The following is a 25,754-nucleotide window of genomic DNA, read 5'->3' as shown; positions in this document are numbered from 1 at the left end:
GTGTGAATAGAAAGAGATGAGATGGTGTAGAATGAAGAGATTTCAAAGATGCGAAGGGTGTATTTTTAGGCATCACTGGGTGCTGCTGGTTTCAGTTAAAGTATTAAGTGGGCACCTCATTTGTGCTTTCAAAAACTCCACAAAGCCTCCCTTGCAGTCTTAGAGGAAAAAAAAAACCAAAACAAAACATCTTTGAACCTGCCTGTGGTGACAGGGGACACCTGAGTCTCTTCCTTGGCAAATTACAAATATTTCTAGATTTCTTAACAAAGGAACCAAACCATTATAAACCTGAACTTGTTGATTTTTCACTAGAGGGAACAATTTGGAAAAAAATGGGTAACTGTTGTTCCTTTCCTCTTAGGAGGTGAGATATAACTTGCATCCAGCAGGTCACACTTATTCCTCTTCAAAGTTGCTTTTTGGTGTTGCTTCAAGTTTCTGCAATGTTGAGGTGAAAAACAAAACAAAAGCAAAACCAGCCAACAAAACCTCCCCCCTCAGAAGCATGGCACAGCCTCTTTTACAGAGCTATATTCAGATTAAGTTTTTGCTTTTTTTTTTAGTGTGTGCTATTAACTGCTTGCATAAATGTATATCCTGTTCAGCAGAAGGTTAGAAGGTTGTTATTTTAATAAATACCCAGTGAGAACAGACCTCTTTGAGAAAATAACAGAATTACAAAATAAGTCATCCAGTCTTCTAAAATCATGAACAAAGTGGTTATTTAAACACTTGATTCAGCTTACCCTTTGAAAATAATGATGGAAGTTGTGAAGGAGAGGAGAACATGGTAAAAACATTGTGAAAGGTGAGCAGAGAGAGTACCAGGAGGTACCTGCTTCATTGGGCTGTGCTTTCCCAGGGTATCAGCTTGTGTGCGCTGCGCTGAACTGGGTGGCTTCTGGTATTACATCAGAGGAACAGAAGCTATTGGTGTATTTCAGTTTCTTCAGAGTTCTATTTAAGAATATTTATCTAAGAGCTAATGATTTATTTGAACACTTAATTAATTTCTTTCTTGTATTAATCCACAAGAAGCCTCTGATGTGAGGGATGCTTGTTTGTGTAGCTACAGTCCTAGACCATTGATAGGAACTATTTGCCTGACTTGTTTAAATGGGCTTTTAGAGTTGGATATAGAAGCCACAATGTATGTGGTTTGTCCCTATAATTTTCCAGTTATTTTCCACTTGTGCTATCAGCCGCTCAGATGGCTTTTCTTTCCCTTAAGAAAACGCTGGATCCTTCACACAGTGCAGGATGAAGAATTCCCTTCTCTTCCCTTGAGGTGTTTGTATGTTGTCTTTTGGCTTTGTTTTGCGTGTACGTGTTTTGGGTTTTTTTGTCCTCTCCCTGTAAGGTGTCTTGCTAGTATAACAGCTCTGGAGCCAGGAGTGCTTCAGCCCCGGAGCAGACACAGCATAGACACTGAGCTGAGCCTCACTGGTGCCAGCCCACCCTCAAGTCTTGAGTTGGATCTTGAAGCTGCTATTGCCAGGCTGCCCACCCAGGTCTGCCTGCAGCTTCCAAGGGTGCCAGTTGTGTGAGGTTTTTTATAGCAGTGGGTTTCCAACAGGACTACAATATCCAGGGTAACTATTTCCAGGCAGATTTTGTCGAACAGCTGTCCCATGGTGTCGACTGTCACCCATTTCAGACCTGGAATATCAGGTGAGTGGGATGCTGTGGAGTGTTACATGTATGCAACTGGGTTTCCAAACAGCTTGCTAGAAAAGCCACAAATATGCAGCTGAACTGCAGTGCATAGTGCTTGGTGCACGTGTTCTGCTCTGGAGCAGTTCTGCAGACACCTGCAGCCTCCAAGTGCCAAGGCAAGAAACCTACCCTTGCCTGTGATTCTGTGTCTCAGACCCTACTTGTGGATAGGTAGCTTGCCTGAGATTACAAAACCTTTTTGGGTTTCTGACCATGTGCCATGCAGCAATGTGGCCCAAGGGTGTGCCCTAATTTAGATGCATTGTGCTTCACTATGCTGTCATATAATTATCTGTTGGAAACAACTGAAAAGGCGTCTGTTTTCAGTCTGAGGGAGGAAAACAGATGTTTTATTCTCTTGTGAGATGCTTCAGCTGTTGCTCCAGATCTCAGTGATGACAGCCAAAAAGGCAAAGGGACAGGCACATAGGTCAAAACGAGTTGAGGAAAGGAACATATTTCAGAAGGAGAGGGATGTTTATTTCCTGTGTGTGAAGTGGCATGTGGGGTTTAGTTCTGGAGCATGTGAAAAACATTGCCCTCAAAGTTAGCATTTACTTTAAATGGGCAGAGACAGATTTTTTTTCCATTCTGATTTGCTTTTTCCTAGACCAGATAGATCAAATTCATAGAATAATTCCAGTTGGAACAGACCCTCAGGATCATCAAGTCCAACCATAACCTAACCTAACTCTAGCACTAAACCATGTCCCTAAGAAACTTGTCTAAACACCTCTTAAATGCCTACAGGCATGATGCCTCCACCACTTCCCTGGGCAGCCTGTTCCAATGCCTGACAACCCTTTCCATGAAGAAATTTTTTCCTAATATCCGATCTAAACCTCTCCTGGCACAACTTGAGGCTGGTTCCTCTTGTCCTATCACTTGCTACTTGGGAGAAGAGACCAACACCCTCCATGCTACAACCTCCTTTCAGGTAGTTGCAGACAGTGATAAGGTCTCCCCTCAGCCCCTCCTTTTCTCCGGGCTAAACAGCCCCAGCTCCCTCAGCTGCTCCCCATCAGACTTGTGCTCTGAACCCCTCACCAGCTTTGTCATCTCCTCTGAATTCTTCTTAGAAGAGATCTACTTGCCAGAAGTTAAAAGATACTAAAAATACCTGAATTGATCAAGACCAGTGCTAAGAGCTGGGTGGCAGAGAGCTGTAGCTGCGAGAGGTCTGCCTGGGTTATGGACCGTTTGGAGCTCTGAGCTGGCTGGAGCTACTGAGCCAGAAGCTGTGTATAGAAGAGGTCTGCAGGATGCTAGGCCTGGCCCAGTTGTGTCACTTCTCAGTCCAGTGTCCCTGGTCCCTCACAGGATGATTCAATGGCTCAAACAGAGGGTGCATGCTGACAGTAGCCCAGTGCAGATGGGCACTGGGACATACCTGCTGGTGGAAGGTCTGGTTCTACCTGCATAGACACACTTGGGTGAGCAGGACAGGACTGGGACCGTCCCTTTCTATGTATTGGTGGCATTTGGTTTTCTGGGGGCCTGGTTTCAGCTGGAGTCACTGATACAGCACTGACAGTAAACCTCTGGAAGCTTTTTAAGTTGGCATGCATTGAAAAACAGCATTTAACTGTATTAGGGAGACTAAGGGAGAGAATGATAAAAGAAGCAGCTGATACAGTCAACAGCTTAAACCAGTAGCACTCAGTCTTCACTGATCTGTTGTGACAGTACTGAATAGTTAAGCTGTGGGAAGCATCACATTTGCTGTATGGGCTGTCCTAGATCTTGTGGGTGCTGGGTTAGATCTACCTTGGGTGCACCCCTCACTGGTGTAGAAGAGACTGAGAAGTATTGTCACCCAAAGCTCTAAGGGTCAACCTCTGGGCTTCCCGGAATGGGACAGAAAGGTGTCTGAAATGCACTGTCTCCTCTCCAAGGCTCATCTGTGAAGGAAGACCTCATGCTGTACTGCTGAGGACTCCCCTTGAGGGCAGTGCTTCCCAATACCGCACGGGTCACCACAGCCTCACCAGCCCTAAGGGGATGGGAGCGGAGGATGTAGGTCCAGCAGAGAATGGCATCATGTGTTGAGAGATCCTCTATACTTGACAATGATGCTGCTTAGTCCCAGAGGTTGGTTTCCTCGTGCTTCTCAACACATTTGGCTTTTTGCTTCATGTATCAGGGCGCTACTTGGTTCTGAAATATTTTCAAACTCTGAATTTTAGTATTGTCATGCAAGGTTTTGAAATCATCTCCTCTTGTGATGCTGGGCATGCTGGAGGAGCTGTCTCTGAAATATGAACAGCATTTGTGGGGCCCATGGTATGTAAAACTGACCAGAAGATCTGCAGGATATGCTGCCAGAGCATGCCTGTTTTGTGTGTTTTGGTGGTGTTTTTTTTTTTTTTCTTCTCTCCCTGGAAAGCTTTGCTTGGATTCTCTTGGTTGAGCTGCTGTGTTTGCAGCTGGGGCAGCCAGCTCTGTCCTTACCTCACCCTATGGCTTGTGTCTGTCTGCATCCAGAGATGATTTTCTCTGGCTGCAAATTTATATTGTCTTATGGTTGCAGGTAAGAAGAACATGAGAAGCCTCTTTGTCTAACTTTCTGTGGTTAAGTGTGTCACCTTTTCTTCCAGCTGCACTCTCCAGCATAGTACTTAGTGCTGTTCTTTCTAAGCAGTCGAACCTTTTGGACTCTTTGGGAACTATAAGATCAGCTGCTTATTTACTTGACTGGTAGAGCACTATAGTACTAGCAGCACTTTCCAGCCATTCTTAACAATGGAAAGTGAAGAAAGGACTCTTCAGGTAGAAGCTGAGGAGGAATTGCAGTAGGGATGTTGTAATTACCAAAGCTGGAGTTTCGGCAGGATGTGGGAGCTGTTGCCCTTGTGTTAGGAGGTTATTAAAGGCTTTCCACGTGGCCAGTTGGTCAGTGTGTCAGCTCTTACCATCTGCTCTGAGTGAAAAGATTTCAGTGGAATAGGATTCCTGCTGAGGTGGTGCCTCCCTCCATGGAGAACACATTCCCTCCTGCCACCTGTGGCCCCTTTCTCTACCTGGAACCCATCCTTCACTTACTTGGGCTATTGCCTTTCTTGCTGCAGCTAACAGTGGCATCTTGGACCTCTTTTCTCCTTTTCTCAGAGGAGTTGTGCTATTAGGCCGTTGTGGATTATATCTGGAGACACTTCTCAGGGGTGCCAGGACTTTGTGGTAGATGCTGAGCAGGCAGCCTGTGCAGGACTGGGAGCTGCTCTGGAAGCTTCAGGTCTTAGGGTGTTTCCAGAGTTTTGCAGAGGCTGTGACTGCTGGAAGTGCTGTTACAGTTTGAATTGCATGTGTTCTTTTCTTCTCAAACAAGGCAAGAAGGAAGCCTTGTTAGCTGTAATCTAGCAAGAGATGTCAGCATCTAGTAACTGCCCTCTACTCAAGTCAGCTTCTGTCAGCTCCTCACCATGATGGCTGCTTAGCCTCCCTGAGAGATCCCCAGCTTTTTAAAAATTTTTTTCCTCCTCACGTTACCAGCAGCTGGTGAGTCTTGGCTGTGTTGGCACCTGTTTGGTGCCCTTCTCATGAGACTGTCCATGTGGCCTGCCATCACTGCTTTGCAGGATTGCTGCTTGTCATAGAAACTTACGTTGAATGGTTTAATCTGGAAATGCAGATGTTCAGATGTGTGGAAGCTACTGCTCGAGGGAGGTAGCTGGATATTTGAGCATCCTCACAATACTCACTACTATTCTTGAGCCCTAAAGGACCAGAGAATGGGTGGTGATCTGCTAGATTGTGTTTGCCTTGTTTTTTTCCAGATGCTGTCTAAACCCACAGAAGCACTTCTGTTTGAATTTTAAAACGTGTTGAGTGCTTTCTGTTGCTGTAGGTGTTAGAGATGGAGTCTGGGTCAGTGCTTTGGTGCTGGGAGCTTTGAGGTGCCCCAGCTAATATGGTTCTGCCTGAAGGTGGATTACCAATGTGATTTCTTTCTCTCTGCACAGTAGCAGGCTTTTGTCTGTAATGGAGGGGAAAGCACTCTGATTAGGTAAATCAACCTGGTTTATTAATAAGGCATATAGCTGCACTAGCAATTTACTAGTTGCCATAATAAAGGCTTTCAGTTTTCCCATGAAAAACAGAGCAGGACATTGAAATGTGTTTGTGTTTTTTTTTTTCTTTCTTTCCCTGACATTCTTCTTGCTTTTCTGCAAGAGAGATCCTAGCACTCATTGTGTGATGCTTCATTTTGCCTTGAGCTCCTGAGATGCAACTTGTCATCAAAGGCAGGAGCTCATTCAAGGATGTGGTGGGCCTGATGCCCAGCTGACACACAGGCACGATCTCATCGGTGCTCACAGAGCTACAGCTGTTTTTCCTCACTGGCCAAGCACCTGGCTGCAAGTGTAAGTGCTCAGGTGGGGGCGATGGGAGTGTACAGAGTAGTGACAGTGTTTGTGACTAAGATATTAAACTGCTTCATGATGAGGAACCAAAAGCAATAGCAGTGGGTAGTGTAGGTGTTGATGTTCTTTTATGTGAAGACACTATACGTTGAGCACTGCCATGCAGATATCCATACCTGTAAGGTGCTGCAAAAACAGGATTGCCTTCCCAAAACAATTCTTGATGCTGAAACTGAGATTTAAATTGGGACTTTGCCTTCAATGTCTCCCGAAGTATTACCATGAGTGCTACTTCCCTGGAGACTGAGGGCAGACTGTAGTTCGTGTCAGTAGTGATTTACCTGCTGTGCTGGCTGGAGCTTTGACCTTGCTCAGGCTTAGAAAAACCACCTGTGCTCCACAGCAGTGACTCTGCAACTTGTGATTCCCTCTGTGTCCTTTGGACAGAGCCCAGTGGTTATGTGCGGCTCCTTCTCATCAAGGTTATGTGCGGCTCCTTCTCATCAAGGTTATGTGCAGCCCCTCAAGGACTAAAACAGAATTTGTGTGAAAGAGAGTGAATTTGTTTTTCGTGGGAATTCACCTCTTCAGTTCCACTGAGCAGAGGCAGGGAGCAGTGTGGCTGGGGGTTGACTCACTCCAGCTCTTTCACCTAGGACATTCTTGTCAGCTTTCCTGGAAGAGATGTCCACATTTCAAACTGATCATGTTCTTGTAAGCATTCCCCCCATTTTTCTCTTCAGAATTTCTGTAGTGAAATTCTTGCTCTGTGGTGCTTTACCTTGAATTGCTTTGAGTTTCTCATGTGTTCTACCAAGTCTCTAGCTATTACATCAAAAGGCAACTGAATTTTTGTTGGATTTTTTTTTTTTACTGGATACATAAAGTCACTCTTGGGATTTTTTTACTTTTGCATAAGAAAGGTGCCCTTTGTTCTCACAGTAGTTGTAAAAATACATCCTTGTAGTGATGGTTTCTGACAACTTTTTCTTAATACCTCCAAACATTTTAAATGACTTTAGTTCTTCTGGGATAGATTTCACTCTGGAGCAATGCATTATTGAGTTGCTCATCTGTTTCCAGTTTTGTAAATGAAGGAAAACTTTCAGTAACCAGGTTTTTGCTCATTTTACAAGTCCTGGTGGTTTCATTGTGTTTTGGTTCAGCTGCTTGTATCAGTCCAGCAGTGAGCCTTGTGGCAGAATGAATGGTATCTTATGGCTTTAGAGAGAGAACCCAGGAGTAATGATTTTAGATCTTCCGTCTGTTCATTTGGGCTCCTATTGCAGTCTTGTTTGCTGGTGTTGGTTTTACAAGCTGTGTCGTACAGAACAGCACATACAACCTGTGTCTGTACCAGGATCATTGGGCTGGGGCAATGCGCTTGTGTTGCCAGTGCAGATGTGATCCTGCCTTGGAATATGAAATGTGAACTGCTGGAGTAGCAGAAGGAGATGACTCCCCCAGGGTGCATGCGGTTATACTTGTGTGCAGGTGGAATACAGCACTCAGTATTTCATAAGCTAATTTCATGTTTGTCTGTCTGCCAGGAGTTTTATTATTGCTATGCTCCCCCAAAATACGTACCTGACTTCAAAACTAAATTTGCAAATGTCAGCTAACTTTAGCTCTAGCTTGGTCTTGGGTGCCTAGTTCAGTTGTGGTGGATATTTCATGTCTTGAGGAATTAGAACTGCTCCCTGTCTGAGTGAGGAGCACTAGTCATCAGTCAGTGATGTAAGACGTTGGTGCTTGTCTCGGGCTTCTCAATGTGTAATCTGAAGGGGTTCTCCTTTTCACAAAAATATTAAGTTTAAAGTATGTAAGTGCTTCTCTGTGTCGTTGTTTATGAATCTAAAAGATTATCTAAGCAAGTATTCAAAAAAACTGGTTGAATTATCTTAGTCTTTTTTGCACTTTGAGATTTAGAAGTTTGTCTTTCTCTGCCTTCTCCTTTTCCTCTTCCTCCAAGGAAGACCTCACAGACAGACTCCAAACTGAAATAGCTGAAAGGTGTCACCACAGTGTTGGAGATGAGGAAACTGAGCGTGAAGCAAGCTGGTGACATCTCTGGGATAGAAACCATATCTCTAGCATTCCCACTTGGGTCCTGGGCTGCTGGGTATGGAGGGTCCTGTGGGAAGCCAGCTCATGGGGACATGCTGCCCGGCCTTTGGCCGGTTCACTGCAAGGGACACGGGACACGCGTTTGCGCAGCAGCCACCACTGCAGCCGTTTGCACGTCTCTGCTGCGTGTGGCACGGTGCAGTGCAGAGGACAGGGCTTGTCTCTTGTCAACCATGGTCCAGAGCTGCGGTGTTGGAGCTGGCTGTTGTGGTAGCCCCAGGCCGGGATTCACTCTGGTCACTTTGTGCTGGATCAGCTGCTGCTGGATTGTGCAGTTTGCTTTCTCGGCCTTTTATGGGAATGCATGTAGGTGTGTCTTGTTTTAAGCTGTGTTGGATGCATCTATTTGTCTGCCATGCTTGGTGAGTGTTTGCTGTTAGAGCAGATGATGATAGGCTGTCTGTTCTCTGATACGTGCAGCTGCCTGAAGGCCTTTCAACACCACCCAGGTATTAGAGGACAGATACTTCAACGAACTCAAAGTAAGCTTTTTATGAACTCTTAAAAAAGTGTTTTCTCTATTGGGAAAGGCCATGTTGCATCCTGGGAACTAACAAGAGCCTTACTTATTGGGAACGATGGTGCCTTGGGATCTCTGGAGCTAGAGGGTGGCAGAGGGGCTCGCTGACAGCTCTTGGTGCCTGCAGACTGTACTCTGAGACATTACAAAGCAGCAGCAGATGCCAACTGAGCTGAGTACTGGATGGCACAAATGCTTTATTGACTGTCTTGGGGAAACTCCTGAGTCAAATAAGCAAATCATCTGAGCTGCAGACCCAGAGCTGTGCCACCGTGTGTTTCTGCAGTGGGTTTGGAAGACCTGAGATCTCCCTTCTGGGGACCTGTATGAAGTAGGGGGCTAAAAGCAGCAGCTGCTGACCTGGTATTTTCCTGGTTGAGGGCTGGGGTCCTCTGTGCTACTAGAGATATTGGTGAGTTGAGTCCTACTTTGCTTGGAGCATGAAGCAAGACCTGTGTTGATGTAAAGGCCTGGAATAGCTCTGTAGTCATCAGCACTGCAGTGTTCCCTGGAATTTCGGATGGAGACCTGCCCTGCCTGTGCCTCAGCAGGGAGTGGTGCCCCCTGGCTGACTTCCCCAGGGAAGGCTGTGCTGCAGGATCACAGCGACAGAGGGGTTGCTGTCATGTCCCATCACGGCCCTGGCCCTGTGTGACAGTCTCCCTGCTCCTCAGGTTCCCCTGGTCATCAGTGTGTGTTAACTCAGGCAGAGCTTGAGTCGCCGCTTCAGTGGAAAACTGAGGTGGGCTCTTCAGTGCAGTCAATCCAGTGCAGCAAGGGCTGGGATTCAATTCATTCTTCATTCAACAATCATGCCCTGGTGGGTTTTTTGTTTCTCTACAAGGGATCTGTTAGATTGCAATCTACACCCGATTTCAACTTTCCACCTCTGACCTTCAGCAGTTCCAGAGGCAGGTGGCACATCAGGGTTGATAAAAGAATCCAGCATGGAAGGGAATAACACTTGGTCACCCCCAGTGGTTATTTCCTCAATAGCTGTTCAAGCCACCAGTGTAATCATCGTGCTAATTAGCTCTCCATTTCTATAAGCACAACAGCAAAAAGTCTTGGGAAGCTTCGCTCATCCTCCCTGTCTGATCCTGGGGGCGAACTGCAGGGTAACTGGCTGTGTTTGCGCTGTACGTATGTTCCTTTTAGTGTCTGAGTGGTGAGTTCCCCTGCTCTTTCTGGCTTGCAGGCAGTTTGAGGAAGAGATGGATCCCTTCCTCTCCTGGGATCAGATTTATCCCCAAGGCCCAGCTCTGTAATTGCAGGCACCACACTCGTCTGTGCAAGATGCTGCTGGGTTATGGCTGATCAGACAGCTGTGAATGATGATGGGCAGTCAGAGTCCCAGGGATGTTTCTTAAAAGCATCTCTTGGCTAATGAGATTCTGAAGCCCATCCTCTTGCTGGGGCTCTGCTGTTGTACCCCAGCTGGGGGAGCTGAGGGATCTGATAGACACGGGGGCAATGAGAGGGTTTAAGGCAGCTGGCTGAGCGCTTGCCAATGGTAGGTTAAATCTGGTGTGCAAGATGGATGTGAAAACTTATCACTGTAAAAGCATGAGGAAGATTCTCCTTTAGCATATGAATAGATTCTAGATCATGTTGGCATGCTGCAGATGATGTTGAATTAAAATAATGACATGGCTGAAAGATCTGTTACTGTGATGGGAGAAAACTGCAAGAGCTGTTTGGAGAAGATAAAGTTTTACGTTTGGAGAAGTTAGGATCCAGGTGCTTGTATTAGGAAGTTTCTTTTTAGGAGACTTGATGTGCAGTAGGCTGTTTCCTCTGCACACTGTTTGTAGCTCCCAGCTATATGGCTGAATTTGGAGTGAATCCATACGACATGCTGTGGGTCATGCACTGACCACTGCTGTGCAAAACAGCCATGGCAACTGCGGCAGGAGGGTTAAAACAGGCTGGTTGAGCGCTGCAACGTGAAGGGTTCTGGTGTGGGCAGTAGCATAAAAGACACTGGTAATTCTGTCGATCAACGTAAGTCAGCCAGTGTATTTCCTATCACGTGTTTGATAGGAGCGCTGGTGGTTTGCAGCGAATATTATTCCATGTCAAGAACAACACAGTCATAGGGGGCGGGAAGGGGCAGGACAGGTGGCAGCGGCCGCCATGCTGGGCAGCGAGTTCGCAGCCCCAGCGCAGCCGGCAGCTCATTGCGACGCCGGCGATACCGTCTGGGTCTCGGCGCCGGGTTCGCGTCAGCCGTGAGAGCGGCCGTCACTGTGAACGCGCCGGGCACACGCCGCGGTGCGAGGTTCCAAAAATTGCGCCGCGCACGAAGCGGACGCTGGTGTGTTGCTTTAGGCGTTAGCAGGGCTGCCCTCACCACACGTTCATTGAGCAGCCGCGCAACCCCAAGATAAGGACGGTTAAAGCGGTACTGCGGCGCGCCCCCGCTACGGGAAAACTAACCGCGCCCTAGGTGCGGGCGAGGGGCGGCGATCCGCCGGACCCGCTCCCCTGCCGCCCGGCTCGGGGGCGCGCTCCGCTTGGGTGCGGCACGGAGGGCGGTGTTTCTGTCTCGGCCCCTGCCCCGGTTTAAGCCTTTTTGTCGACTGTGGCGGCGCCACCCAGAGTGCTCCGCGCCAGCCCGGTGGTAATTTGCATAGGGGGCTGGCCAACCGCGCCGGGCGGCGGTGACGGAGCGCGCCCCCTGCTGGCCGCCCAAGGCACTGCCCGGCACCGCCGCCCCGGCAGCAGCCGTGGTTGTACACACGCGAATGTATAGAGGTGTGTACGTGTGTGTATGTATAGAGGCTGCGCTGTGACAGCCACGGCGACACCGCCTCGGAAGCTGGGCTGTCTCTAGCGCTTCTAGGGATTGCTGACTTCAGCGCCTCGCTAAAAACGTATGGAGCCCTGTCTCATACACAACTATTGTGATCTATAGAGTCTCACCAAGTGTCTATTATACAAGCTATGCAATATATTCAGTAGATGATGTAATTTTTTTTGTACTGTCATTAAATTGAGTTAATCAGAGGGTTTTTTTCCAATTTGCAGCCTGTCCTGAAGCTTCTCTGAGTGCCTTTTCCCAGGTTTTAGTTATGTCATAAAAGTGTTTGGTTTAATTTCTGCAAGTGAATAATTAAGCAGCTCTTAGTGCACACTGCTTTATAATTATAAATGTAATAATTGCAATCAGTTAATGGAAATGCTAGTTACAGCAAATACTGAAATTGTTATGCATATGGAATGTGTTGTGTACGTTGCACATATATGTATGAATTTAGCATTGGGTGGCAATTACAGTTGTTGGCTCTGTCAAATTCTTGGCTCATATATGTCACAGTGGCAATGATTTGGGGGCTCTTCTGTTTGGAAACCACTTGGCTTGTCTGTGAGATGCTGCTCAAGGAGGAGTTGAGTGTACCTGTGCAACCCATTACCTGTGTGAGCGGCCCCCGTGGGGGGGTGGGTGGGGAGGGGCCCTTCTCCTACCTCTCGGGTGCGTTGGCCAAGGTGGTGGAGGGCCGTGTGCTAAAATGCCATCTGTCCTGTGCTTGCAGGTGGTTCTCCTGGGGATTGACATCCTTTCTGCGCTGGTGTCCCGCTTGCAAGATCGCTTCAAGGCCCAGATTGGCACAGGTAAGGGGTCTGTGTGTGGGGGGGGGATGTTGCCATTGCTCTGGTGGGATCCCTTCTGGCTGCTGTATACAAAGCCTCTTGATTTTTGTACACAAAGCCTGCCTTCTCCTCTGGAGAGCACTCAGAAGGCTCTTAGTGGTTTCAGGCTCTGCTGAAGGGCAGGAGGGCTCGTCGCTCCATGGGGCAGGGGGAGAGCAGAGGGCCTGTGTGACTTCTGAGGGATTTGGATGTTCCTGCTTTCTTTCCTCAGTGCTGCCAAGTTTACTCGATAGGCTGGGAGACTCTAAGGACTCGGTGAGGGAGCAGGATCAGACCTTGCTGCTAAAAATCATGGAACAAGCTGCTAACCCTCAGGTATGCTCGGCAGCCCTTTGCAGTGTGAGTGAGCGGCAGCTTAAAAAGGAGAACTTTTTCTGTTACACAGAAGGTTTTCTCTTGTGGCTCTGTTGGAGATGGCTTCATCTCCCTACGCCTTGTTATGAGATATTTGGTTCACTTGAGAATGCTGGTGCATGTCAGGATACACATGGATGGGAGTGTGAGTGTTGGTGGACTTCCCAGGGTGGGATGAGTGGATGTCAGAGTAGTTATTCTGGGTCTTTGGAAGGCACTTGCTTTCTGTAAGTAGAAGTATTGTTTTAGCTAGTGCGGAATTACTGTGAAGTCAGCACAGAACAAAGAATTAGTCAGGTCTAAAAATGTCTTTCTACTTCTTGCTACTTATACATAAGCTCCAGAGATGTTATGGTGTATGTCTGCTGGAGGGAAGAATCTGTCTCTTTCCCCACCTCCTTTTTTTCCTGTCTCACCTTCTTCTTTCTCTTCCACAGTATGTGTGGGACAGGATGCTTGGAGGATTCAAACACAAGAATTTCCGGACAAGAGAAGGGATTTGCCTCTGCCTTATTGCAACGCTCAATGCGTAAGTCAGAAGCTCCTGCAAACCTGTGTTACGTACACAAGCCTGCTCTGTGATTCACGCTGGTGCTCTTTTGTTCTTTATTCCCAGATCTGGAGCTCAGAGTTTAACACTGAGTAAGATAGTGCCACATATATGTAACTTACTCGGAGATCCTAACAGCCAGGTAAGCTTTTGCTGTGAGTCACATCTAAGGGTTGTGCTGACTGACTTGTTGGTAAGCGAGGCTCTGCGTTCTGGTTGCTAAATTAGCTAATTGTGCTGCTCTTGGTGAGCTCTGAACAATGCTGTTCATAAAGAGCCCTTGGCTGGTTTTGAAGAGATGCGATTTGAAGTATGTCTAAGCCAGCATTTCAATTACTCTGAGAGTTCAACAGAACATAAAATGTGCAGGTGAGGTGAACAGAGCAGGAAACCTTTGTGCCTGAGAGCCTGAACGCAGGGGAGGCTGCAGGGATCCCTCTGGGCTCCCTCAGCATCCTTCTGCCTTCAGAGAAGGGCTGCTGCTGCGGTGGGGAGCCTTCTCCTGGGCGCCCAGAGCCGAGCTGCCCCGGGCTGGGTCAGTGCCGCCCTCTCTTGGTGAGACATGGTGGAGAAACACAGATCCAGGTCAAGTGCAGGGCTTATCCCTTTTGTTGTGGACATGGGAGCTGTTTTGTTACTGCCCTTCTCAGAATGAGTGTTTTTAGTTTATGTTTTCGAGTAATGCAGTTTAAGAGTTTCTGTAACTCTGTGAGCATCTGGCATGAACAGTGTTTAAACTATGATTATGATTTTGACTCCCACCTTTAGGTGACCATTTTGACTGTGCCCACAAAATACCTTGTGTCTAGTCCTGATGTTTGTGGGTGCTTGGGCAGGTGCCATGCCATCTTCTGAGCAGCAGAGTGCAGGGCTCCATAGGTATTTCTGTAGGCAGAGCAGGTAGTTTACCTTCTCCGCCTGCTGTGTCTGGAGGAGAGGGGATTCAGTACAGAAAGGTGACACTTTAATCAGGTTTGTGGCTCTTCTGCTGGGTGGAGGGAAGGATGTGCTCAGCAATTTCTTGCAAATCAGTTTGGAAAACATGCAAAATCCGTGGTGGCTCAGGTGACTGATTATTCCTTCCTCCCTCCATATTTTGTTATCAACACAGAAACATAAGTTTGTAAGATGGCATTAAAAATCAGTTTGTTTTATAGCATACTAGCAATATAAGGTCTATTCGTGTCTGTCTCCTTTCTTTTTTGATCCAATAAATATATGTGTTGCACACAATGTGTGGAGTTTGGCAAAGGTAGCCGAGCTCCCTGTGTGTGTCCCTACATACGAAACCTTTCATCTTATGTCTTGACTGCTTTTTCAGTTAATTAGACCTGCTGATACTGCTAGTATCTGAAATGCAGGAATGGAAGCTCCTTCATGAACTTTATGGTAATGTGTATAGTGGCAACTGTTGTTGCTGAGAAATATGCAAATTTCTTTCTCTGAGGTAGAACAGGGATTTATTTATTTAAATTATAAAGAGGATTGATTTCTCTCATATCTCACATTCAGGTTCGAGATGCAGCAATAAACAGCCTTGTGGAAATTTACAGACATGTTGGTGAACGTGTAAGGGCTGATCTCAGTAAAAAAGGATTACCCCAATCTCGGTAAGTTGAGAGTGACCTTATGTCTTCATTATTTTTGATCTGCTTTTTATTCCCTTCCTTCCTGTAGAAGACTTCAGGAGCTGCATGTTTGAACTTTTTCCTGGGATTACGGTTTGGTTTTTTTATCATCCTACAAACACTCAGGTTTCACTTACTGTGGATCCTATACCTTTGCCCAAATATGCCACGATATCTTTGAAAAAAACAATGAAATATGACAGATTTGTAGTTAACTGATTTAAGATTTATGTAGTGCTTTTCCCTGTATATTCTGCATGTGCAGAGAGGGCACTTAAGAGTAGCCTGTGTTTATACAACTTAAAAGGCTGACATAAACAAAAACTGAAACAAAACAAAAACCAAACCAAAACCACACAAAAAACCACACCATAAAGCAAAACAAAAACCCCAAAACACAAACAAAACTGAAACAAACCCCCAAAATAAACTATGGTCAATATCATCGGTTCCAAGGCTTTATTAAAAACAAACAAACAAAACCCCAAAAAACCCAACCCACACCAAAAGCAAAGCCTTGTCCCTCTGCTTCTGCCACTTCAGGTGTGGTAAGAAAGCTGCTCTGCATGTTGCTGCACCCTGCAGTGTGCAGGATGGAGCGTGGCTGGAGCCGAGGGTGGACCGGACGGCAGAGGGGAGAGGGAGGAGGTTTTTTCAGAGGTGGGGTGCGTGTGGGGGGGCACGCTGTTGCCTCTTGTTCTGCAGTGAAAACATCTGCTGCCATAATGGGGCTTAAAGTAAAAAAAACTCTGGGAAGGAATAATGAAATGTGATAAAGATCTTCTACTCCAGCAGGCCTGTGACATGAATGGGAAGGAAGTGTCAGGGCCAAAGACAAATGTTGTGTGAAGGTGTTTTTTGTGGCGTTTCTGCAAAAAAATAAGATGGGTGAAGTAGTAATGAACTGGAAATGTATCTACAGTTAGAACATGTCACATCTTCAGTAGTGTAGTATTTCCAGTTCTGTCTCTTACACATCTGTAGTATCAGTTGTTTCTCAGTTTTTCCTATCAGCTTTTGCATGTTGTGATTTTTAATTTTAAATTTTAAAATAATTTTCCTCCACACTGATGTTTTCAACAGTGTTCCCAATGACCTGAGTGAAGCAAAGTTTGTCCAGTAACATCTTAAATTAGAAGATTCCTAAAGATTAAATTCAACTGTTCACTGTGTATTTCTTTAACTTTCAAACAGGTTGAATGTAATTTTTACAAAATTTGATGAGGTCCAAAAATCTGGAAACATGATCCAGAGTTCAGGTGGTGAGTAGAAGTATTCTCTTTTTGGTGTTTTAGCAAATTTTGATTGGTGAGGCATTCAAATGGACACAGAGCAAGCGTAGCATTCTGTTAGGGAACACAAGTATGGGTGATTATTCAGAAATATACACATAGGTTTTGCAGCAAATAAACCTGATGTTTAGTTAGTCTGTTCTGCGTTCCTAGTAGTATCAGAAGGAGAATGAAACGTAAATTTAACACCACCTTCTGTTCTTGAGAGATGTCCTTTTCCTCTTGGCTTTCATTAGTGAAATACATCTTCTGTTCTCAAGTGTGTGCCTCTTTGTTTAAATTGTTTATAAGGTAAATTAAATAGTAATTTAAGAGAAGAAGCCTTTTCAGCTTAATGCTCTAAATAGCACAGAAAGTGTACATATTAATGTAGTACTGTTCCATTTGAAGCTCATTATTTAGGGATTGCATTTTGCAGTTCCTAAGTTTGTGTGCTTTGTATTTTTATGACTGATAACCAAAGACCCTTATCAGAGCCTTAATTCTGCCTGTCTTGTCTGAGACTAGTGTGGTGCTTACTTTAAAAACAGGTGTGTATTACTGCTTTTCTTACAGATAAGCTTATGAGCTAGGAAGTATTTTTAGTAAGTATCACTCATTTTTTAGGAATAGATTTTCGAGAGAATTCTTGGTGAGGGAATTGATCTTTCTGCCAACAGCTGAGTAAAGCAGAGATGAAGAAGAGGGGTTCAGTGCTGCGGGTTTCTGTCAAGCTCACACCCTCTGCAAGGCCAAGGGCACGAGGGGTGATGTCCCCCATCTTTCCCACCATCCTCTCAAAAGCCAAGAGAGCAGAGAGGTCTCTGCTTTTGTAATTGGAAAAATCTTTTTCACTTCTAGGCACCATTCTTCATGCCATATCTATTTTAAAATAGAGTAAACTTAATGCCTGAAGAAAATAAAGAAATTGACCTATTTGAAAATTCTGCAGTTGTTTTGGATTATTGAGAAATGTGATGTGATTCTTTTGTACGTCTGGGAATGCAGGTTCCTCTGTGATGGAATGGGTTAAAATTATGCTTTTCCGTAATGTGGGAAAATATCGGCTGTATAGGTAGATGAGGCAAAAAAGTGCAGTTAAGAAACGAATGTCCTTGTACATGTTTTAGAAGAAGGGGAAGTAAATATTTAATCACTTAGCAAATATCTTAAGGTTTACAATCTCTAGGTGTGTGTTCCAAAAACCCAACTCTAACTGAAACAAGCTTGCTGCTGTTCCAGCTTCTTTGCTTTCCATTTGGCTAACGTAGAATTTTTTTTTTAGTAGTGGAATAGAATGGACTTGCAAAAAAGGAAAAGTTAATTTGATGCATCATTCTACAATGCAGTTTGCTGTTGTCTGGAGTTTGAGGAGGCAAGACTTGTGTTCTGTGGTGACACGTATTGCTACATGATCTTTTAAAATAAATGCTGTGATGGGATGATGACTGTAGGTGGGATTTCTGTTGGATTTCTTCTCTAGGGGCAAGGGGAAAGATTTTGGCACTTAATATGCCCCTGGCTAAGTTTAAGTTTACAGAGGGTTTTTCTAAAACGAGTGAAGGCTATCTTGGTAGAAAATCAGGTATGTTGCGATGGATTAGAAGAGTATTTAGCATGAAATGGGTGAGATATTTGTAAGAATAAACTTCAGTGAACAGCAAGAAACTGGAGTTAATTTATTTGCAATGCAAGTTTTAGCTGTGCAATCACTTTAGTATCTATACATCCCAGAACAGCACCAGAGACATCAATTGCTGATACTTGACTTTTAAAAGGTGGTTCTGGTCTCTAGACTGAACGTTCTAGCACATGCTGTGGTGTGATTCAAGGCTGCTGGCACCATGGAAAACATCAAAGGCAGCAGGGTGGGACAATAGGGATAATTTCTTCTGGGCTGACAGTTCTTAGTGTCATTTCTTTCCAAGAAAGCAAAACATCTATTTTAAAACTGCCAAGGAAGGATCCCATGGGAACAATTTTTTTTTTCCCTCATAAGTGCAAGTAAAGCATCTATGTATACTAAATCTGTTAATTTTAGGCTTCATTTAGAATTATTTTAATACCCCTTCCTCTGTCACTGTTTTGATAAATTTAAAGATTCACCTTTCTTGCACATACAGTGCCTGAGACCTTACACACCCCATCTCATGACCCTGACTCCATCGCCAGGCTCTTTGTGCTTCCAGGCACAAGAACTCCTGTATTCCTCTGGTTAGCCCCATTTGCTGATGTCCCGCTATCCTGGTGCGATCCCTACAGTGTCTGTGTGTTGGCATTTCTGCTCCATTGAATTGCCCATGTCAGCACTGAGACCCAAAAGTAGCCTGGAGAAAAGGGAATTGGAGAGAATGGAGGACTGTTAAGGGGTCCAAGAGCAAAGCATGAGGAGGATGGGATCTCCCACCACTCTGACAGGACCTTTTCATCTTCCTTAACAATAGAAGTCTGTAGTTGCATGAGTTAATTTTAAAGTAGTCCTCACTTGTGAAGCTAATAATGAAAAAAGATATTATAACTAATATTCTCATGTGTTTGAAGGGAAGGTTCAGTTTCCCACAGTGCTATAGGCTGGTTTGTTCTTTCTTGCCCTCCAAGCGCAGCACAGATGCGGCAGACACGCTCCCTGTTTCTAATGTGTCAACAGCTCTCTGCAGCTTCAGTTTATCTTTTTGAGGTTGTGTAAGCCCGTGGAGGAGGCTTATCTTCACCCGTGGTCACAAGTTTATTATGGCCTGAAGACAAGCTAAGTTTGTCAGGTTTCTTCTGTCCCTGACACCTCCTGCAGCTTTGGAACAAAGGTGACAATCTCAGCAGCTGTCAAAATTACCAAGAAAGATGATGATAAATATTGCACATCCAAAAGATTTGCCTTTCTCAGGAAACAGCTATTTCAATCTGGTTAATTCTTTGAGTCTGGCAGAGTATGGTATTGATTATGAGGATGCCTATCTGTTATCAGTAGTACCACTCACTCTTTTTTGATTGTAATGCCGGTAGGTGTGTGAACACACTACTAATGCTTTAACCTTCACGTTGTGTTACATGACCTGGATCAGATGACTTCAGGCAATATGAAGGAGTTATGCTGTGTCTTAAAAAGCTCCCTTTAGTCCCTCTCTGTAGGTGGCATGCACTATTTCTAGCTCTATGCAGGCTGCATCAGCGTCCCAGAGGTTTTGGGAGGCAGACTGAAGTCTGTACGCCCTCGTCATGTAAAACAGTACTGCAGAAGGAGGAGCATCAGCTCCCTCATTTCTGCCCTGAGCTGCTCCCCATGTTGGGTGTGTACCGACTAAAAAGTGACAGGTTTCATCACTTGGGAAGGGCTTTCTGTTGTTTAGGGTTAACACACGCCTCTGGAATGGAAGGGTTAATTGAAGCTATATCATGACTTCCAGCCCATGAGAAAAGATCAAGCCTAACTTCTTTTTTTTATGTGGTCTTACGGGTGAATCTGGTGAATCTGTACTTCTCTGGGTATTTCAGGTGACTAACCAAGAGCAAGCTGTTGGCTACGGTGTCACTTGTCACTGAGCCCTGGCCCAGGAGTACTCTAGCTGTGCTAATTACAACAAGACTTGAAAGTGGTTGTCAGACCTGAGTTACTGCAGAACTTAGTGGTACTGGGCAGGCAGGAAAGCAACTGTGGCCTCTGAAATGGTTAAATATGGGAAAAGAACTGGTCGAAGAATGATGAGTAAAACTGGTTTCTTATCTCTGAGACTGTTTGGGGTGAGTTTCCTTTAGCAGGTCACTGAAGATGCAAATAAAAGCAAGCAACTGTACCAGAATTTTTTTTTATATCAGGAGTAATTTGGAGATTAGCAAATATTCTGTAAACTGTAAAATATTCCTTAATTGATGCTTCCCAGGGCATAAATAAAGAGAAAACTCTTCAGTCTACCAGAAAATGTGGTTAAGATAATAGAGCATTTTCTGATTCCATGAATAAATCTAATGAAACAACTCTAATCAGAATGTGAATTTCAAGTCTATGAAAATAATTCATATGTTCTATATTTACTTATCTTTCTATACCATGGTCCATTAGTGCTTCTTTGAGTTTATCTTGAATGGCTTGAATCTTTTGGGAGGGTTAGGCTTTGTTTGTATCATTTAGTAATACAAGAATTAAATGCATAGTGGGGTGGGGGAGGTTTGCATAGTAATCTGAGGTGTTTCATTAAGTCAGAGGGAGGTTTTGGCATGCTCAAGTATGCTGCTTGTTGCTAGGCTACCAGCAGCCCTCATAGCTAGAATATGAAGTTAAAATCCACATTGGATTTCTCGATGATTCTCAGTGCATCTCTGTTTTGTTGTTTGGTATATAATTAGTCAGCCTCTTGAAGCAAAAATTATAGTTTTTCCCCGTTTGGGCTTTCAGCAAGCTAATTATTTTTTGTGTAACTGCTTTTGCTAATTATGTGGATGCCTTATTCCCCTGGGACAAATACATTTTCAGCATGAAAGAGCCAATAATTGCCAGCTAGTCAGCTGCTGTCTTCATGTGGCATTGTGTGACAGTCTTTAGTTGGATGTGGTACAGAGAGAGGCTATGGGACATAAACAGAGACTTCAAGAAATCCATGGGCATCCTTGGTATTATGTCTGGAAGGACCTGAACATAAAGTGTGTGGTTTTTCCATGGATTTTAATTGACTTTAGGTCAGACTTGAACTCCAGAAGACTTTATAATCAAGCTTCAGAACAGATTAAGAGTGAAATACGTGATCTTCAGAAAGATAGGGGCTGATAGGAAATGATGACCCAAACCCAAGCTATTAGTAATCCAAACATTTTTTTTCCTTGATCATTGTGAAATGTGGTGTTCTTTGATGTAAACCCTCCTTTTTTTTTACATAACTTGCACAGTTTGTGTGAGATGCCGCTGCATTGATGCGTGCAGGGATGCTGCGGTGGTGTGCCCGCATGGTACCTGGGGGTAGTGAGGGGATTGAACTTTCTCATCTACACTGAATTTCAACTTTGCTCAGGAGGGCAAGATTTAGGGATAGTGGAAGTGGCAGTGGTCTTGGGCTGCAAAGAAATCAAAGCAGGAGATTTAAAGCCAGAATTCTGGAGCTGAGATTTTTCTCTCATGGACCCTTGCACAGAGTAAGGTGAGGGGAGGATTGCAATTTCAGTAGTTGCATGTGAGTTAGTGTTCTAAGAATAAGCAGGTTAATTAAAACAACACTAAAATAGCAGATGTGACCATTCCAGTTACTGGAAGCCTGTGAAGGAAGAGCAGTGTTGCTCTTGAACAGAACTACTTCTGTAGTTGGAGTACTGCTCAAGGTAAATATGCTATTTATTGAATGAATTCTGTTTATGGTGAAGATGACAACTTGGAGGTAACGAGATGGAAACTAGAACTATTCTAGATTCCTGTGTATTGCTGGTAATAAAGCAGAATCACTGAAATGCTATTTTGATGCTTCTTATAAGGAGGAAAAATCACCCCCGTTTGCCAAGCATTGGTGTGTGTCTGTGGCTGGGATGTTGTTTGTTTGTCAACACACACATCCAAGCACCAGAATTACAGACGGGAAGGAGGAGCGACTGTCAGTGATAACATAGAGATATTTTGAACCAACAAACGCTGCACTGTGCTTTTCTGCATTTGTACCTCCTTGTGCAATTTTACTTCATTTAGGGCTTGTTCTCTATGAACACTGTTTTCAAGTTGAAATAGAAGATTCCTTTTATTGACCCAGCATTCCTGTGGCATAAAAAAGCAAGGTCCTGCATGGGGGCTGAGAGAGCAGTAATGTCTGATATTTGAATGAGTACTATTAACTGATAGTGCAGCACTGGGGAAGGTATAAATGGACAAGCTCTGCTCCCTTTCTGTTACACAGCTTTGTAAATAAGCATATTACTGCCTCCTGGATTTTAAACTCTCCAGTTCAGAAGGGAGGGATGTGAGCAGGCAGGCGCAGGAGGACACATGGTGCTGAGCAGAATGCCGAGCAGGCTTTTATTTTGGAGGAGAGGTGGCAATCGCCTGCGAGGTCACAGCGCGGAGAAGTCGCTCGGGAGGGTGGAGAGTTTGCTGGTGGTGAAGTTGCCGAGAGCCATGTACTGTGTGTGCCGTGGGGCTGCTCGTCCCCAGCATCTCCCCAGCGCCGCGGATAATGACCACGGGGAAAGGTGGGTGCTAATGAATGTGCCACAGGGATGGATGGGCTTATTTATTAGCATCTTAATATTTGCCTGTTAAATTTCTTTTTAATGGTGTAAAGAGACTGAAGCAATCTTGCAGTAAAAGCGTAACTTAAAAAAAAAAAGCCTGTAAATATATGTAGCCTGGTGGCATCAAGGTTATCAGTTAAAGCTACTATAAAATATGATAAATTATCTGTTTGGAGTAAAGAGACAGCATGTATATATAAGGGAATAGAAGAGGTGGTGAGAGGTGAAGGACAGGTGGATTTTCAGACACCCTTCCTGGTCTGTGATGGTTTTGAGTGATCACCGAGGCTTCCATTTCTGAACCGTTTCCTCTTGCAGCATCAGCTGGGAAGATTATTTAAATTGGTTAGAAGTACTTTTGAATTAACGTTGAATCACAGTTCTAAGAATGCACCAAATGGAGGTGTCACTGGCTTTTCTGCATTTTTGCGTTTTAACTGCCTTTCTGTAACAGAAGGGGTATCTGTGGAAGTCAGAGGGGCTGGAGGGGAGTAGCTGATGTGGAAATGCAGAGGAGCTCTGCATCTATTCACCTGTGAAGAGTGAATTTACAGGATAGAAGCATGTATTGCGTTTATTTTTGGTAGATCAAAACCCGTGCCTTTCGTCTCAGCTTTCAGAGATGATTTCTGTTTAGCCATCTTTGCAAAAGCTGCATCGGTTCCTTTTTCCTTCCCCCTCTTATCTCCATTACGTGTACCTGTTGTCCTGTTGAAATCCTTATTATGTTGTGGATGTAGCAGACTAAATTTAGGAAGTCTGAGATTGTTGATATCTGAGTTGTATAGACCTTGGTTTTGTATTGATATTTACTGTCTCGAGATGAGAGTGAATGTGCAGCTCTTTTTGTAATGGATTAGAAGGTGGAAATCATCTGGGCAAACTGTATGTTCTGGAATTCTACATGTGAACAATACATGCCATTTTCACAGGCATTTTAGGGGCTTGGATCCTTTTGGAATATTATGGTTTCACAATGCCTTTCCAAGGCAGTTATTACATGTATTTTCAGAGGAGGCAGAGGATGTGTGTGTGTGGTGTTATTTGTGAACTGTCAACAAATGTCTCCTAGTTTCAGGAACAAAACGCCAACACCTGTTTAGAATGGTTCTCCTTCTCATCCCAAACTAGATCACCTGTCACTGGACAGTGTCACCATCTACAGCTGAGAGAACTTTTCAGTCTGACTCCTCCTGTCCAGCTCAAAAGAGGAGTTGAGAATAATACTTAACTGCTTATTAAAGAAAACAAGCTCATATTTGTTGTTCATGAAGCGTGATAATTTCATCATGCTGGGAACGTCTCAACTTTGAAAGATCAGCTGGTGGAATGAAGAGCCTGGGGCCATAGTCCAGCTGGTTTTATCTGCTGGGAAATGTCTGACCTCCAGGTCACCACTGGTTGTCTGAACTGTGGTAGTAGCAAATGTCAGAAGAAAAATAAGTGTGTGAGTTAGTGCTATTGTGTCTTGTGGGTTGAATCCAAAGTACCTTGACCGTAGGATTCCCTTGCAAAGGAGAGTAGACCAGAGTTGCTTTGGTTGTGTGTGTATCATCACTTCTCTAACCCCTGATGGGGGTTTGACAAAAACACAGAAACGCTCTTTTGTCAAAACTTTGGTGTAACCAAGCAGAACCACTATATCACTGCATTTCATGGCAACAGATGTGCATAAAATGTAGGCTAGAGGAGTGAGCAGCTCAATGATGAAATGATGCTGTTTAATGTGGAACTCATGAGCAAAAGATTATTGTGCACAATTCTGTTAACACTGACAGAGGTTAAATACATGAATATCCTGCACATCTGGAGATGGGCTGCTTTATGCAGCACCTGTTCTTTTCTTCCCCTTTGGTAGAAGTACCATGTGGATCTGAGGGGCCTCAATGGTTGTCTTAGAGAACACATGAAACTTGGAACAGGTTGCAGGGATGAAATTTACAGTCCAGTGTCCATAACAGGAGTTGAAGATCCTACACCTGTCCCATGGAAACTGCAGTAACATCTGGTAAAGCTGCAGAGACAATCACACTTCAGTAATGCTTAGTATCTGCCATGGCCTTTTCCTCCAATTTCGTTCATGTCTTGCTGTGTCAGGTTGGTTTCATCTGTAAAACAAAGCCTCAGATCTGCTGTGGTCATAGTCCTTAAAATTTCTGGATCAGTTTCCTGGTATCTTCTTTGCTGCTTTGCCCAGCTGTCTATCCTTTATAGATTTTTTGTGAGAACGAGTTTAGGGGTCAAGGCTGGAGCAATATTAACTCCAGTGACATTTTTACATGAAAGGATTAACTCTAAATCTCATGTTTTTCATCTGTTACCTTTGTCATTTATTATACACAGCATCTTCTGGGGCAAATTTATCAATGGGATGGTTCATACACGTGTGCGTGCACACACATCGATCATTGTGAATGGAGCAGTGATTTTTCAGTCAGCCTTTTAATTCTCAACAGTTCTCTGAGAGATGGGGTACAAATTACTCAAATATCCTAAAGGAAGGCTGTCATGCTAAGGGCAACTTGGTGTGAGTAAGAGGTATCCCATAGTTGTATATTCTGCAGATTTGTGAGGCTTATTTGGGTTGTGTTTGTTTATGTATTTCACATGCTGTCTTTAGTGCTTGTTGGGGAAGCACAGTGAAGTACTTCAGTGAGCACAAGAGAAGGTGTCACGTTCTCTGCTGCTATGGGAAGAATTACAGAAGTGTGTTCTTGATGTAGGAAACTCTGCTTGAGGCTCACAAACAGTTCAGTCTCCACAAAAAGCGGCAGAGGGGTGAGTGTCTTCTGTTCCCCCTTTTTTGTGTGTTGGCTAGGTCCTGGGTTCTTGAGAGCAGTGTCTTGATACTTCTCATAAGCAAATGCTCTGGGCTGTTTTTATACAGAATCACTGCCCCAGTTAGTATTAAATTGCTGTCTTTAATCAGCAGCCTCAGCAATGGCCAAAGGCTGCTTGGGGGAGAGATGAAATTTTTTTGCACCTCTTGTGGGACACTGAATTCCTGTGCTGCTGCTCTCATTTATTTGATGAAATTTGTTTTCAGGATGAGCATGTAACAAGTGAATGAGTTCAACTGTAGTAATTAGCAGCCTTTGAGGACAGCAGTCACCCTAAGGTAATCCATGAACTATAGGGCAAGCTTTTAGGGGCAATAAGAGTACATGAAATGTGTGTTCCTCCTGCTGGTGATGAAGAACATCCCTGCCTTTACACAACAGTGTATGTATGGCATACCTACAGTAGCTGCAGCTTCCATAACCATGAGATTTTCTTCAAATATTAGACTGAAAAGCACCTGGTTGATTTCTAAAGAACCTAAGAGCAAATGCTTGCAGGCTTGACAGTCTTCTCACATCTAGTCACTTTTCA

The 25,754-nt window shown here is 44.4% G+C and overlaps 1 protein-coding gene and 1 non-coding gene across 9 annotated transcripts in view; one reads left to right on the top strand and one right to left on the bottom strand.

Moving 5' to 3' along the window:
- Window positions 1–25,754, top strand: part of CLASP1 (cytoplasmic linker associated protein 1) — a 173,666-nt gene that overhangs the window by 35,831 nt on the left and 112,081 nt on the right. For all 8 annotated transcript variants that reach the window (XM_065637801.1, XM_065637800.1, XM_065637799.1 and 5 more), the window contains exons 3-8: window positions 12,264–12,342; window positions 12,593–12,696; window positions 13,173–13,264; window positions 13,352–13,427; window positions 14,798–14,895; window positions 16,108–16,175. In XM_065637801.1, the coding sequence (XP_065493873.1) occupies window positions 12,264–12,342; window positions 12,593–12,696; window positions 13,173–13,264; window positions 13,352–13,427; window positions 14,798–14,895; window positions 16,108–16,175 (517 nt within the window). The remainder of the gene's footprint in view (window positions 1–12,263; window positions 12,343–12,592; window positions 12,697–13,172; window positions 13,265–13,351; window positions 13,428–14,797; window positions 14,896–16,107; window positions 16,176–25,754) is intronic.
- Window positions 11,008–11,124, bottom strand: LOC135990581 (U4atac minor spliceosomal RNA). Its single transcript, XR_010606442.1, has one exon. It is a non-coding gene; the product is annotated as a U4atac minor spliceosomal RNA (small nuclear RNA).

This window comes from Caloenas nicobarica, chromosome 6, assembly GCF_036013445.1.
Source record: "Caloenas nicobarica isolate bCalNic1 chromosome 6, bCalNic1.hap1, whole genome shotgun sequence".
NCBI lineage: Eukaryota > Metazoa > Chordata > Aves > Columbiformes > Columbidae > Caloenas > Caloenas nicobarica.
This window is presented reverse-complemented; position numbering and strand designations above follow the sequence as displayed.